At 44.7% G+C, this 14,721-nt stretch overlaps 2 protein-coding genes across 4 annotated transcripts in view; both read right to left on the bottom strand.

Moving 5' to 3' along the window:
- Positions 1-2,581, bottom strand: part of TPCN2 (two pore segment channel 2) — a 58,115-nt gene extending 55,534 nt beyond the window's left edge. For 2 of the 3 annotated variants that reach the window (XM_077818503.1, XM_077818502.1), the window contains exon 1: positions 2,346-2,581. In XM_077818503.1, the coding sequence (XP_077674629.1) occupies positions 2,346-2,478 (133 nt within the window). In that variant the 5' untranslated portion in view covers positions 2,479-2,581. The remainder of the gene's footprint in view (positions 1-2,345) is intronic. The other variant, XM_077818504.1, reaches the window with a different exon arrangement.
- An 8,878-nt stretch (positions 2,582-11,459) lies between these two features.
- The window catches only part of NADSYN1 (NAD synthetase 1), a 28,989-nt gene continuing 25,727 nt past the window's right edge, over positions 11,460-14,721 (bottom strand). Inside the window, exon 21 of the mRNA XM_077818501.1 lies at positions 11,460-12,838. Within this exon, the coding sequence (XP_077674627.1) occupies positions 12,785-12,838 (54 nt within the window). The 3' untranslated portion in view covers positions 11,460-12,784. The remainder of the gene's footprint in view (positions 12,839-14,721) is intronic.

Below are 14,721 nucleotides of genomic sequence, written 5' to 3'. Positions count from 1 at the left end.
ACTTTGGAAAAATCCCACCCTTAGGTTTTATATTAAAATAAATGTGTTTGCAGTTCTAGTAAAGATAATTTGTGTGTGATTTATGCACTACCGAGAATGCGCTACTCAAAGGCCTAGTCTACACTCAAAATGAGGTAGACAAAGCTACAGCGCTCCGGGGTGTGAAAAAAATCACACCCCATAGCACCATAGCTATGCCAACATAACATCCAGTGTAGGCACAGCTAGGTCAATGGAAGAATTCTTCCATCAGCCTAGTTACAGCCATTCAGAGAGATGGATTACCTACAGTGCCCAAAAAAAACCCTTCCATTGATGTAGGAAGCATCTACACAACAGCGCTACAGATCCATAGCTGTAGCAACACAGCTATAGCGCCCAGAGCATAGACATGATTGGGCCCAATTATTCTACCCTTATAGTGAGCAGTATTTAACACGAGTAGTCACACAATGGAAGAACTCAGAAAAATGACTAGACACCCTCTCACAAATAATCTAAAAAAGAAGACATCAGTGGCTGGGACATGTGCTGAGAACCGAAAGAGAACACTTACCAAATACCATCCTTGAATGGATGTCAGCAAACACAAGAAGAAAGAGAGGAAGATCATGAATAACATGGAAATGAACAGTTCTGAATGACATCAAGCACCTCAACATGAAATGGGAAGATTTGGAGAGAAGGGCAGTTGACAGGCAAGAATGGCAAATGTGGGTAACCCAATGTACAGCAAAGCACGGGATGGACTGAGATCTAAGATCTAAGTCACACAATGGTGAGTAAGTGGCATTCAGTTCAAGAGTGCTACTAAGTTCAAGACAAAATTGGGCTCTTAGAAACGAGTATGTAAAGTGCCTTGCAATTTAAGGCTGGGATTTTCAAAAGAAGCCTAAGGGAGTTAGGTGCTCGATTCCTACTAAAATTTGATAAGAGTTGTAGAGTTAGCCACCCAACTCTTGTTGAATTTCAAATAGGAAATAAGCACCTCCCTCCCTTTGGCTCCTTTGAAAATCCCAGCCTAAAGACAGTGTGAAGTTTAGTTTATACAATTTTCCATGACACCTTCCCTTCAACATAAAGACGTCTTAAGCGCCCACTTAAGACGTCTACATCTCTTGTGGGGGGCGGGGGAGGGGGGAGGCGGAGTATTTAGCCCTTAACATAAAATAAATCTGAAAGAAAACAGCATGATGCAGGAGTGGACGATTGAAAACACGTTAAACCTCAAGTCTTCTTGTTTTTGTTCACTCATTATCCCCAGTCAGCTAGACTCATCCAAAACAAGTAAGTAAATAAATCAGTGGCATAGTGAAGGTAAGTAATGCAATGTGACAAATCAAATTGAAATCCATATGCCAGCTATGTATATACACTATCAGTCTATGGGCATTAAACCTGATACACCAAGGCTTGTCTACACTGGGAAATTGACAGAACTATCTTATTCCAGGACAACTAATTTGGAATAGCTCCCTGTGTGGACATCCTATTTAGGAATAAACAATCACTTTATTCTGGAATAAACAGTGCACTTCCAAAGCACAGCAAACTGTTCCAGAATCAAATCACCTTTATTCCAGAACAGACTGTCCAGATGGGGAGCTACTCCAGTGCACTTTATTCCACCATCAACTACTTCATCAGTTTCCCCCTGCAGACAAGCCCTCAGTCTAGAATGATTACCGGCATCACTCTATTGGCCCTGAATCTTTGCTCTGCAGCCGCCACCCACCGTAGTGTCACCAAGGCCGAGGTCCTGCAGGCACTAGTCCATATGCTATAAGCACCGCCCAGCAGGCGCTGAAGTCCATGTTCTATGGGTTTTTCATAGGCAATACCCCCTGGCACTGAGATCGCTGATCTAAGGGGTCTTTTAAGCACCATGCTCTAGATGTTCTAGCTCCCCCACACACCCACGGGCGGCAGTGCCTATGCTCTATGGGGCAAAACCCACCTACTATGCAAAAAGAAAAGGAGTACTTGTGGCACCTTAGAGACTAACCAATTTATTTGAGCATGAGCTTTCGTGAGCTACAGCTCACTTAATCGGATGCATTCAGTGGAAAATACGAAAGCTTATGCTCAAATAAATTGGTTAGTCTCTAAGGTGCCACAAGTCCTCCTTTTCTTTTCGCGAATACAGACTAACACGGCTGCTACTCTGAAATCTGCTACCTACTATGGACTCCCCTACAGGGGCAGGCGCTTATACAGGTGCCACTTTACAGAGCCCAGTCCCTGGGTACGCCGGGAAAGCCCCATAATCTCCCTGCCCCAGCGGGACCCCTCTGCGAGGCACCAGCCCGTGGCACCATGCCCGAGGCTCCCCGGGCGCCACTCACCGTCCTCGACGGTGCAGGAGGCCGCGGGATCGGGGCAGTCGCCGGCCCCGAAGGTTCCCCTGTGCGGGTGGCCGCGGCCCGCTGTCCGGGCAGGCAGCAGGGGCTCCTTCTCGGTGCCAGCTCCCTCCAACATGGACAGCGGCGGCTGCGCCAGGCGCTCCCCGGCAACACTTCCCGGCCGCGGCCGCCCGGCTCATAAGGGAGAAGGAAGGCGGCAGCAGGGCTCACCCCGCCGGGGCTGGTCTGGGGCTCTGCCCCGGGAGAGCCGGCTCCGCCCGCTACACGTGACCCGGCCGCCGGCGGGAGGAGGAGCCGCCTGACCCCAGCCCGGCCGCCTCTTGCGGGACTGCAGTGCAGCGGCCCGGCCTGCGCGAGCGGTTGGCGGGCGCTCGAGGGGGACTCGCGGGGACTAGGAGCAGAGGTAGCAGGGGCTCCGGTGTGCGAGGGGCTGGGCCTCCGAGGGGTCCTGGGTGCAGTGGGGTGCGGGATCTGCCAGGGAAAGCGGGGCATAGTAGGGAGGCTGGGTCTCGTGGCTGCTGTGACGCCCTGGAGCCCCTCTTCCTGACTGACTCCCAGCTATCACCAGCGTGATCACTGCTGTACCAGGCTCTCTCCCTCAGCTGGTGCAGGGGAGTCAGGACATAGGTGATAAACACTTTCATCTGTCCACAGGAGAGTATCCCACAGTCACTCCTGCTGCCTTGGTTCACACTGAGCAGAACTATAAATCTCCTAAGGCGCTGGAGCCTACACTGCTAACACATCATCGTTACTGTGATTATTGTCTGTAAATCGCAACACTATAGCCACAGCTGCACAAGACAGAAAATCAGGATCCAATTTTTAAAAAATCTGCTTAACTGGAGAGTACAAATCAATTTCCTGGCGTAGTTCTGGTGCCATTGGTCTCTCCAAACCACTGTATAGCTAGACAGCACAGTAATTCATTTGCCGTAAATATGGCCCAGATCCTCAAAGGTATTTAGGCACTATTGAGGACTTAAGTGCCTAAATATTTGAGGATCTGGACCTCTGTGAAAGCCTTTGGCTAATATTTGATACTTGTCATTAGGCCAACTTCTTTAGAGTAGAATCCAATAATATGAGGTAAGAGTGGCCTTAATGTACACTGCGTGACCACAGGTAGAATTAAGAACCTCATTTATTAACTGTCATATCATCCATAACATTTTTTCCAGAGGACTGAGCACTGGATTGGGAGTTGGAAGGTCCTGTCTCTGCCATCTACTCACTGTATAGGTTTGGCCAAGTCATTTCACCTTCTGTCTCAATTGGTACTGTCTAAAATGAAGATATGACTACTTATGCACACTCTTCACAGGTGTGTTCTGAGAATTAGTGACGGTTGTGTGAAGTGCTTTGAACATGTAAAGCACAATATACATTATTATTTGTATTACAGTATCACCCAAAATTCCCAATCAGGATCAGGACCACAGAGTACTGTACAAACACATAGGATGACACAGTCCCTGCCCTGAAGAGTGTATGCTCATTATTATTATAAAATGTTTTGAAGCATGTACTGTACTTACCTGCAACATTGTTTTTAGAAATGAACAATTTATGGAAGCCAAGGAGTTCACTGGAAATTGCACTTTCCATCAAAACCTCTCTTTATTTTCATGGAAGCAAGTATTTTCCACCAGGCTGTGTGATTCAGAATAATTAAACATTCCATTCTCACTCCTCATCCACAGGTTGCATCAGATTTCCCTTCTATTGTATGCCTTTAAAGTTCTAGGTGACTTTGTAGGATTACACAGTTTTTTGTTGTAATTCTTTCCTGTGCAGTTTGGCAAGGGTAGAATATAGTGTGAACTATAGTAAAATTATCCATGGGCAATATGTCCAGTGTAATGAAATTAACAGTATGTCTCATCTGAACAAGGTTCTATGCCTCTCTAGATGCTGACTCAGTATAGTTCTGATGGACTCTATAATGTATCTCCAAGATTTAAAACAGAGATTGAGAGACTTTAATTTGTAGAAATATAGGTAAATTTGTGATATAAAAGAATTGAAAGATCAGCAAAGAACTGATTTTACATAAACAAAATATGGTATTTAAGAGAAATCTTCCAGCTGTATGAGAATGTTGGGGGAAATGACTACATATAGCCATGATATTTTTAGGATGGAATGTTAGTATGAATCCGTGTAGTCACAGCTGATACTCAATTCATTTTACAACCTGCCCATTTTTCTAAATCTATATGCCCTCCATATTCATGTTCAGATGTCTACTATGGTAAGCAAAGATGACAGAAGCATCACCTAGAGGAATGCTCATCTGACAGATTTAGGGGAAATTTTTGTATACGTTTCATGGTTCAGTATCTTCAAACTGTGATTTGAATTTTTCTGATAATGTATTAATGTTTGCAGTGTTGTAGCCATGTTGGTCCCAGGATAATAGAGCGACAAGGTGAGTGAGGTAATATCTTTTATTGAACCAACGTCTCATCGTGAAAGAGACAAGCTTGTGAGCTTGCACAGAGCTCTTCGGGTCTGGGAAGGGTACTCAGAGTGTCACAGCTAAATAAATGAAGTGGACATTTAACACCCCTGCAGTAGTAGTCCTACTTCACCTTGAATGGTCCATTCTCTTATGCTTAACAATCTGTTCAACCTTGTATTTAGCTGTGACACTCTGGGTAGCTCTACACTGCAGTTACACACCTGTGTCTGACCCATGTCAGCTGACAGGCTGCAGGCCTATAAAATTTCAGTGTAGGCCTTCGGGCTTGGCCTCGAGCCCAGGCTTTGAAACCATCATGGCTCCAGCCTGAGCCCAGACAGCCATACTGCAATTTTAGAGATCTGCAATCTGAATCAGCTGACATGAGTGTTCTATTGCAGTGAAGACATACACAGAGTGCTTAGTTCTTCCTAACTGGTTTTTGAAAAATGCAATGTTAAAAATATTCTTCCACTGAAATTAACTGATGGTCTGAGTTCATCCTTAGTGGACAGGTACTACTGTTGTAATTGGTACTGGGGCTGGCAGTTTCAACTCAGTCTCAATGCCCATGTAGTCCTTGTTATCTCCCTAACCTTGGAAGCAATTCCATCAGGACAGAATTGAGGTATATCTGCAGAGAAGTAAGGGAAAGCTTGCAATGTCACTATGTGCTGTACTTAGTTAGTGGAACAACTTCAGTCTCTAGCATTATCTTGCCCCTATTTTTCACCATCTCAAATGTTCACTTAAAATTGTTTGGGATGGTTTATTTGCTTTAACAAAGAAAAACTTTTCCACTATTTAAATGTTTTCAATTTTTAAAGCCTACTTTGATATGTCGGACAGCATCAAAAAATTTTAAGCCAAAATCCTACTGTGAGAAGTAGCTTTTTCATCCTCAATGGTACTAATATAGCTATTTGTGTGGGAGCATCATTGAACTGTCAATACATTTTTGAGATGTAATTGTTTTGCTCATTTTGTTTTTAAAATGTAAGTTACTGCCTTATGAAAAAAAACCCCTTTCTAAAGCTAACTGAAATTTGTGTAATCATTTAGGCAATTTTCTTTTTAAGATTGAGCAACAAATTATGTGATTGTATTACTGAATAACAGTTCAGCTATAGTGCATGTTGGGCAACAAAGATCTTTTCTGTTGTAGAAGTCAGTGTTCCAACTGCAAAGTACTTATAGTTAGAAACAGTAACTTTTCAGAAATATATTCTCTAGCTTAATGAAAGCTGTTCCTGAACCAAACCTTGATGTATGCTCAGATCTGAACTCATATGTCATTTTTTCACATCACCTGTTTTTATAATGGGACAGCCAAAATCCTTGACCTGGACACAGTCCCAAACTCAAAAATTAAAGTAGACCTATATACCTCAAAAAAGAAAAGGAGGACTTGTGGCACCTTAGAGACTAACAATTGTATTTGAGCATAAGCTTTTGTGAGCTACTGCTCACTTCATCTGATGAAGCTCACGAAAGCTTATGCTCAAATACATTTGTTAGTCTCTAGGGTGCCACAAGTCCTCCTTTTCTTTTTGCAAATACAGACTAACATGGCTGCTACTCTGCAACCTGTATACCTCAATTTCCCACCCAGTGTGCTGGTTTCTAACAGCCATTGGTTTGATGCTGCAGTCATTATTGAGTCTCATTAACTTCAGAGTCTCATTAACTTCAGTAGTAACCACACCTCTGCTCCAGGCATTCTACCAGGTTTGTTCTGTGTTTGTTCAGCCTCAGCAATGATCCCTAATGAGTCCAAGAGGAGATGTGGTTGATTTCATAGGACGAGAGAGAGAGAGAGAGAGACTTATCAAAGGAGCAGGTCTGCAAGAGTAAATAGGCAGGAAAGATAAAACTGCAGACAATCAATTAGTCTGAACACTCAATTACTAAACACCCAATGGTGATAATGGGATTGTGACATCTGAGGTGAGTTGCCAACTCTCCCCCTTTTCTTTCATAGAATCATAGAATATCAGGGTTGGAAGGGACCCCTGAAGGTCATCTAGTCCAACCCCCTGCTCGAAGCAGGACCAATTCCCAGTTAAATCATCCCAGCCAGGGCTTTGTCAAGCCTGACCTTAAAAACCTCTAAGGAAGGAGATTCTACCACCTCCCTAGGTAACGCATTCCAGTGTTTCACCACCCTCTTAGTGAAAAAGTTTTTCCTAATATCCAATCTAAACCTCCCCCACTGCAACTTGAGACCATTACTCCTCGTTCTGTCATCTGCTACCATTGAGAACAGTCTAGAGCCATCCTCTTTGGAACCCCCTTTCAGGTAGTTGAAAGCAGCTATCAAATCCCCCCTCATTCTTCTCTTCTGCAGACTAAACAATCCCAGCTCCCTCAGCCTCTCCTCATAAGTCATGTGTTCTAGACCCCTAATCATTTTTGTTGCCCTTCGCTGGACTCTCTCCAATTTATCCACATCCTTCTTGTAGTGTGGGGCCCAAAACTGGACACAGTACTCCAGATGAGGCCTCACCAATGTCGAATAGAGGGGAACGATCACGTCCCTCGATCTGCTCGCTATGCCCCTACTTATACATCCCAAAATGCCATTGGCCTTCTTGGCAACAAGGGCACGCTGCTGACTCATATCCAGCTTCTCGTCCACTGTCACCCCTAGGTCCTTTTCCGCAGAACTGCTGCCTAGCCATTCGGTCCCTAGTCTGTAGCGGTGCATTGGATTCTTCCATCCTAAGTGCAGGACCCTGCACTTATCCTTATTGAACCTCATCAGATTTCTTTTGGCCCAATCCTCCAATTTGTCTAGGTCCTTCTGTATCCTATCCCTCCCCTCCAGTGTATCTACCACTCCTCCCAGTTTAGTATCATCCGCAAATTTGCTGAGAGTGCAATCCACACCATCCTCCAGATCATTTATGAAGATATTGAACAAAACCGGCCCCAGGACCGACCCTTGGGGCACTCCACTTGATACCGGCTGCCAACTAGACATGGAACCATTGATCACTACCCGTTGAGCCCGACAATCTAGCCAGCTTTCTACCCACCTTATAGTGCATTCATCCAGCCCATATTTCCTTAACTTGCTGACAAGAATACTGTGGGAGACCGTGTCAAAAGCTTTGCTAAAGTCAAGAAACAATACATCCACTGCTTTCCCTTCATCCACAGAACCAGTAATCTCATCATAAAAGGCGATTAGATTAGTCAGGCATGACCTTCCCTTGGTGAATCCATGCTGGCTGTTCCTGATCACTTTCCTCTCATGCAAGTGCATCAGGATTGATTCTTTGAGGACCTGCTCCATGATTTTTCCAGGGACTGAGGTGAGGCTGACTGGCCTGTAGTTCCCAGGATCCTCCTTCTTCCCTTTTTTAAAGATTGGCACTACATTAGCCTTTTTCCAGTCATCCGGGACTTCCCTGGTTCGCCACGAGTTTTCAAAGATAATGGCCAATGGCTCTGCAATCACAGCCGCCAATTCCTTCAGCACTCTCGGATGCAACTCGTCCGGCCCCATGGACTTGTGCACGTCCAGCTTTTCTAAATAGTCCCTAACCACCTCTATCTCCACAGAGGGCTGGCCATCTCTTCCCCATTTTGTGATGCCCAGCGCAGCAGTCTGGGAGCTGACCTTGTTCGTGAAGACAGAGGCAAAAAAAGCTTTGAGTACATTAGCTTTTTCCACATCCTCTGTCACTAGGTTGCCTCCCTCATTCAGTAAGGGGCCCACACTTTCCTTGGCTTTCTTCTTGTTGCCAACATACCTGAAAAAACCCTTCTTGTTACTCTTGACATCTCTCGCTAGCTGCAGCTCCAGGTGCGATTTGGCCCTCCTGATTTCATTCCTACATGCCCGAGCAATATTTTTATACTCTTCCCTGGTCATATGTCCAACCTTCCACTTCTTGTAAGCTTCTTTTTTATGTTTAAGATCCGCTAGGATTTCACCATTAAGCCAAGCTGGTCGCCTGCCATATTTACTATTCTTTTGACTCATTGGGATGGTTTGTCCCTGTAACCTCAACAGGGATTCCTTGAAATACAGCCAGCTCTCCTGGACTCCTTTCCCCTTCAAGTTAGTCCCCCAGGGGATCCTACCCATCCGTTCCCTGAGGGAGTCGAAGTCTGCTTTCCTGAAGTCCAGGGTCCGTATCCTGCTGCTTACCTTTCTTCCCTGCGTCAGGATCCTGAACTCAACCAACTCATGGTCACTGCCTCCCAGATTCCCATCCACTTTTGCTTCCCCCACTAATTCTACCCGGTTTGTGAGCAGCAGGTCAAGAAAAGCGCCCCCCCTAGTTGGCTCCTCTAGCACTTGCGCCAGGAAATTGTCCCCTACGCTTTCCAAAAACTTCCTGTTTCTCTTTTCTCTCCACCACAATCAGCTCAGAACAAGTCCAGGCCAGCCAGAACTTGAACTCAACTATTAGAAATGATGACATGGTGTTAACATGGCATTTATTTAAAAAAAAAAAAATTAGAAAAAAAAAATTCTTAGTGGAATTTTGAAAGATGTTATCTTTTTCTGTTTAATTTGACATTTCACCAGGGGGAAAATGAGTTGGCATATTTTGGCACTAGAAACACAGCATTATCCCACACTGATTATGGGCCAGAACTGGCTCTCATTAGGTTTTCCATTGACTTCCAAAGGAGCAGCCGCAGGCCTAACACTTTTCTCCACCTGTTTCTTAAACATTGGAAATAACTACGTGACATTCCCTTTGGTGAGTTACTGATAGAGTGATCATGATTAACTTGACATTTGCCAACAGCTGACCACAGTTATTTCCCTTTACAACAGAGGGGGAAATGGTGCTATGGCTAACAGCACTGAGGGCTAACTGTTGGTAAATACTGAATTAAGGGTGTCTGCTGAAAAGGCAACATGGAGAGAATTTCAAAAACAAATGTTAAAATGATAAATCTGATTGGTTCAACCAGCAGCTGACTGTGGTGTGGTAGGGGATGGTCATTTGCAGTGTGTTCATGCCACAATGGAAACACAAGAACAGTCTGACAGAGTCATCTTAATTGTTAAGTGTTTAAAACGCTCAGTAGTATAGGAGTAGCAGCAGAAAGTCTGCCTGCCAGTATTCAGTTATGTGATTCTGGCTGTTCTTGCTCTCTCTTTTGTAAGTTGGAAACACACTGAGGACCCCTGCAGCCAACAGCCCTTCCTTGTTCCTTTTTTCCTATGATTGTCAAAAGAGGCAGGAAACAATAGCTTTGGCAAAAGAGTGAAAGGAGAAGAGCTCTCATTTCTGACTGAGGTTCCTGGCCATATGAAAACGAAAATGCAAAGTTAGATCAGAACCTTTGTTTTTAAATTCTGCTGCTTCTGGCTCACTGAGCGTCAACTGTTATGCCTGCAGAGGCAGCTATATCCAAACCAGGTTTCTCCCCTAGAGGGAGAGTAGGTGGCAGTAGTGCTCACCCTCATGTCCCACCCTGATACCAAATGGAACCGTCTACCACCTGTGGAGGGTGAGGAACCCCGGTGGGCCAGCCTCAATTCCACCCTGGGCCCACGGCCCGCCAGGGATATCTGTTAGCAGCTCCTCCATGGAGCCATGAACACAGGCATGTACCTGTTGCGGTTCACCCTCATCCGTGACGCCTGCCCCTTTTGCAACGTGAGGGAGAATCTGGCATATGCTTATCTTGAATGCACCAGGTTGCAGCCCCTATTCCGGCTCCTCCAGAACCTCCTGTTGAGGTTCTGGCTTGACTTTTCCCCACACCTGTTTATATTCGCACACCCTGTCTGTGGCTCCACAAACTCACAAGACCTCCTCGTCAACCTCCTCCTGGAACTGGCCAAAGTGGCTGTCTTCAACACCAGGAGGAGGATGCTCGATGAGGGGGTGCTCTGCATCTGCGGGGCCTATTTCTGCTCCTCCCTGGTCACATGCATCCAGGCAGAGTTCCTCTGGGTCTGCTGGTGCTCTAGACAGCTTCGAGGAGCAGGGGTTCTCTTTGTGTGCCCCTCTGGATCCCTGGTTTTGAACCTGTGACCTTCACTCCTGACCCTGTTATTCATTCGTTGTCCCCCATATTCAGTAGGTTCCCGGGTCCAGTGGTCGCTCCTGCAAGACTGGGGGAGGGGCCTTTAGATGTGGATGGGCTTGTGCCCACCCACCTCCCAGGATTACAATAAGGACACCTGACTCTGAATGGGGAAGTCAGCTTTAGACTCCAACCAGGATTTTATGGGACCCTTGCCAAAAGGCTGACCAGCCTCCCCTACTCCTGCTGTCTCCATGAATAGCTTCACTCTCTTTTGGGGCTGCAAGAAGCAGGGAATGGTGGGAAACTTGCCCTGTGTCCATCCACCACCTTGCCTGCAGTCTATTTCAACAGCAGAAATCCAGACATGATTTAGAATTCCCTACTGTAACATCACAACATTGTTATGCTCAGAGCTGGACAAAGGCCCTAATAAAAGGGCATCATACGTAACTTCAGTGAATGCAAGTAAGAAGTGGCTAAACATTAAGGCAACAGGTTAAAAGTGGCAGTAAGACTCTTGCCTTCATTCCCTTTGTGTTTGTCTACAAGTTAGGACACATTTCTGAGATGGTGAAGCTTAAAATAAGCGAAGAGCAAGAGGAAAGTGGGTAAGGCAACCTTACTGAATGCTAAGGGGAAGCTGGTTCTATATCCATCTCTCCTATGCTCATTCTGTCCCCAACTGTTTTACAGAGTAGCAAGCTCAGTTTCAATAACATAATGACTACACAGGCAAGTAAAAGCAGCCATTATTCACTCACTGATGACAGTGCATGCTCAGTCTTGGACAGTAGTACTAGGTTAAATGGGAACAGAAATGTTAGCCAGAACACCAGGCTTATCCCCATCTCTTTTCAAAAAGTGCCAGGCACTGAGCGAACATTTTACATGTCACATATACCAAAGTTTTCTTTATAAATCATAAAGAAGGAAAAAAGGGTACAAGCCCAATTTTATATGCAGCTCACCTTTAAATAATGTTTTACAGATAATAGTAGAGTACCTTTTATCTGAGGATCTCAGAGCACATTCAGCATTATATCAACTAGGCAGTATCCCTATTTTAGGAATGAGGAAACTGAAACTCACAGAGATTAAAGTGAATTTCAAAGTTTACTCAGCAAGAAGATGGCAAAGCCAGAAACAGACCTTAGGGGTGCCAATCTGGGCCTCATTAGAAACTACTCATGTATGTACAATTTGGCCAGTGCTCAAATACGTTGTTGAATTAGGATCTTACTCTGCTGTTCCAATCACTAAAGCAGACAAGTTATTTTTTATTTACATAGAATTAACTATGTTAAGAACAGAGCCAATTAGCATTATAAAAATGTGAATTTATTACACAATAAAATGAAAATTTAGTTTTTTCACAGCAGCATGTGCCAGAGACTAAAAAGATTTTTGCTTTCAGTTCAACATGTTAGATAAAAATCACATGCAGACCATTCATTAGGCCCAATCAAATTTTATATGTGCACACATATTTCCACACAAAAGCACTGAGCTGGGTTTCTATGATTGGAGGGGTCATATCACTTGTTATTTCCAAATATTCAGACAATCTTCAGGTATATGTGAAAATACTAATGAATCACGAATGATTAATCATCCAAAAATTAAAACACAAAAGTCCAACCTTCATTTTTATATTTTAAAAGTTTCAGCGAAGACCATCTGAATTTTGTGACCAATCACACACCGTGAACAACAAATAGTGAATAGCTGAAGCAAACCAAACCATTCAGAATCATGAATAATACAGCTTGAAACTATTTGTCCAAACTAATTTGGGTTTGATTAATTACAAATATAACTGGTAACAAAAAGATAGACCAGCTCTATAGTCTGTTCAAACACTGGAACCGTGCTGATCTTCAGAATATACTCTATCCTTGAATGTTGTGTTTGTAGACCCATATTAAGTCAGTAGTATAAGAGTGGAGAGTAGTCAGTCCACATCTTCAAGTACAGGCTTCCCTTCCTTCCTTTCTAGATTGGAAACCTGTAATTAAACAAGGTACAGAAGTAAAAACAAATTTGCATTTCATTTCTGCTGTTAAATTTAGATTCTCACAAGGAATTGGGGTAGTCAACAATGAACAGAGGAACAATAAGCCATAGGTCAGATTTTCAGCTGTGCCCAATAAAAAAAGCAGAGAAAGGCGGATGCAAAGGATTTGCATCCACCTTTAGTCCCTGGTCCTTCCGACGGTTCTGTATCAGCCCATGCCATGCCCCAATCACCTCACAGCTGCTCTAAATTATGCCAGCTGCTCAAGACCCCAGGGGCCATTTTGGAAGCCAGGTAGTAGTAGTGTGCAGAAGAGCTCTGGACACACAGCCTTCTTCCCAAGCCAGAAGGGAGGCATCATAGCTGCACCACCTGGGAATTCCCTCACACTGGTAGATCTACCAGGGCGACAGCCCCTTTGTGCTGGACGATGAAACAAGCCGTAACTGCAGGTCTGGCAAATCTGAATAAAACCATTGTCTCAAGCTCTTTCCAATTAACATCATCTTATCTCTGGACTTTGTGCTACAAATACAGGAACACAACAGTCAACACATGACATTGTCCTGAAGGATGATTCTCTTAGGAATTACAGCTGCGTGGCCTGCGAGTGCAGAGTTTCCAGGCCAAGGGAAACCCTTAGTGCACTCGCTTCCCAAAATAGACCAGCCTTGCCTTGCAGTATTACATCTGCCCCACACTTGGTTCTAAGAGGTTAATAGAGCCCTTGGGAGGCTGCATCAGAGAAGGGCTGAAGGGAGCAGCCAATCAGGGCCAAGCAGGCCCATATGAAAAGGGAACTGCAGGGCCCAGAAAGGCAGTTCTCTACGGGGAACCCAGGGAGGAAGGACTGTGTACCTGGAGGGCTGAGAGAACTGCCAGCACCCTAGACTGGGCTAGGGGAGCGAGAGAGAGCTCCTGGCTAGCTGCTGAGGTTTGCAGGTGGAGGGCCTGAGGTAAGGATAAAGAGGATGCTGTGGCCACGAGGAAGTGGCCAGATAATATACTGCAGTAGCCACTAAAGGAAGTGGCTGAACAGTGGACTGCAGGTCCCCCGGAAGGGGGAAGCACAGAGTACAGCATGGCCAGAGGGTTGTGCCACTAAAGAGGACGCCGTGGTCCTTGTAGAGATGTGGGTCCTAGAACAGACGTGACAGTGGCAAGGCACCACCAGAGGAGGGTGCACTGGTGAAGAGAGCTAATCCCCAGGACAGCCAGCAGGAGGTACCACAGTGCGGCGTGATCCCTGTTACATGCTCTTATTTTTGAGTCTTCTGAAAAACTTTCTGAAACAGTCACCAGCACAGGCTGCTGCTGTAACCTACTGGATAAACAAAAATTTAAGGAATGGATTTTTTTTTTTAAACTGGCCCCCCTCTTTGCACACAGTTTGCAATGGCAAATACCTGCAGGCCCAAGTAATATCACAGGAAGCATATGCCAATACACTGGGTCATTACAAGTCTAAGTGATATTCACTGTGCCCATAAATATTTACAGGCACAAAGAGAGAGGCCAGATTTTTATAGTCTGTTCCTACAGAAATATCCAATCCAGCTCCCACTGAAGCCAAAAGGAGTTTTGCCCTAAACTTTAATGGGAAAAGGCCCAAAATTATGAGTTGTAGGGTGGGGCTAAAAAGGGAATGCAGCATATGGTACCTTTTATCCTAGGTTTCCAGAGAGTCAGATACTATTATAGCATGCCTAACATTTCATAGAGATGGGAATTAATATTTTATTGCATATATAAACATATTCTTAAAAGCAACTGAAATTTAAAATCTTTGGCAGTGAAAACTCCCATGTGTTAAAATTCCTCAGCCAAGCACTTTTATGGTAAAAGAAAATGTAAGGTGCCACAAGTACTCCTTT

The sequence above is a fragment of the Eretmochelys imbricata genome, chromosome 6 (assembly GCF_965152235.1).
Source record: "Eretmochelys imbricata isolate rEreImb1 chromosome 6, rEreImb1.hap1, whole genome shotgun sequence".
NCBI lineage: Eukaryota > Metazoa > Chordata > Testudines > Cheloniidae > Eretmochelys > Eretmochelys imbricata.
The sequence above is the reverse complement of the archived record's forward strand: the minus strand, read 5'-3'. Positions and strand labels throughout refer to the sequence as shown.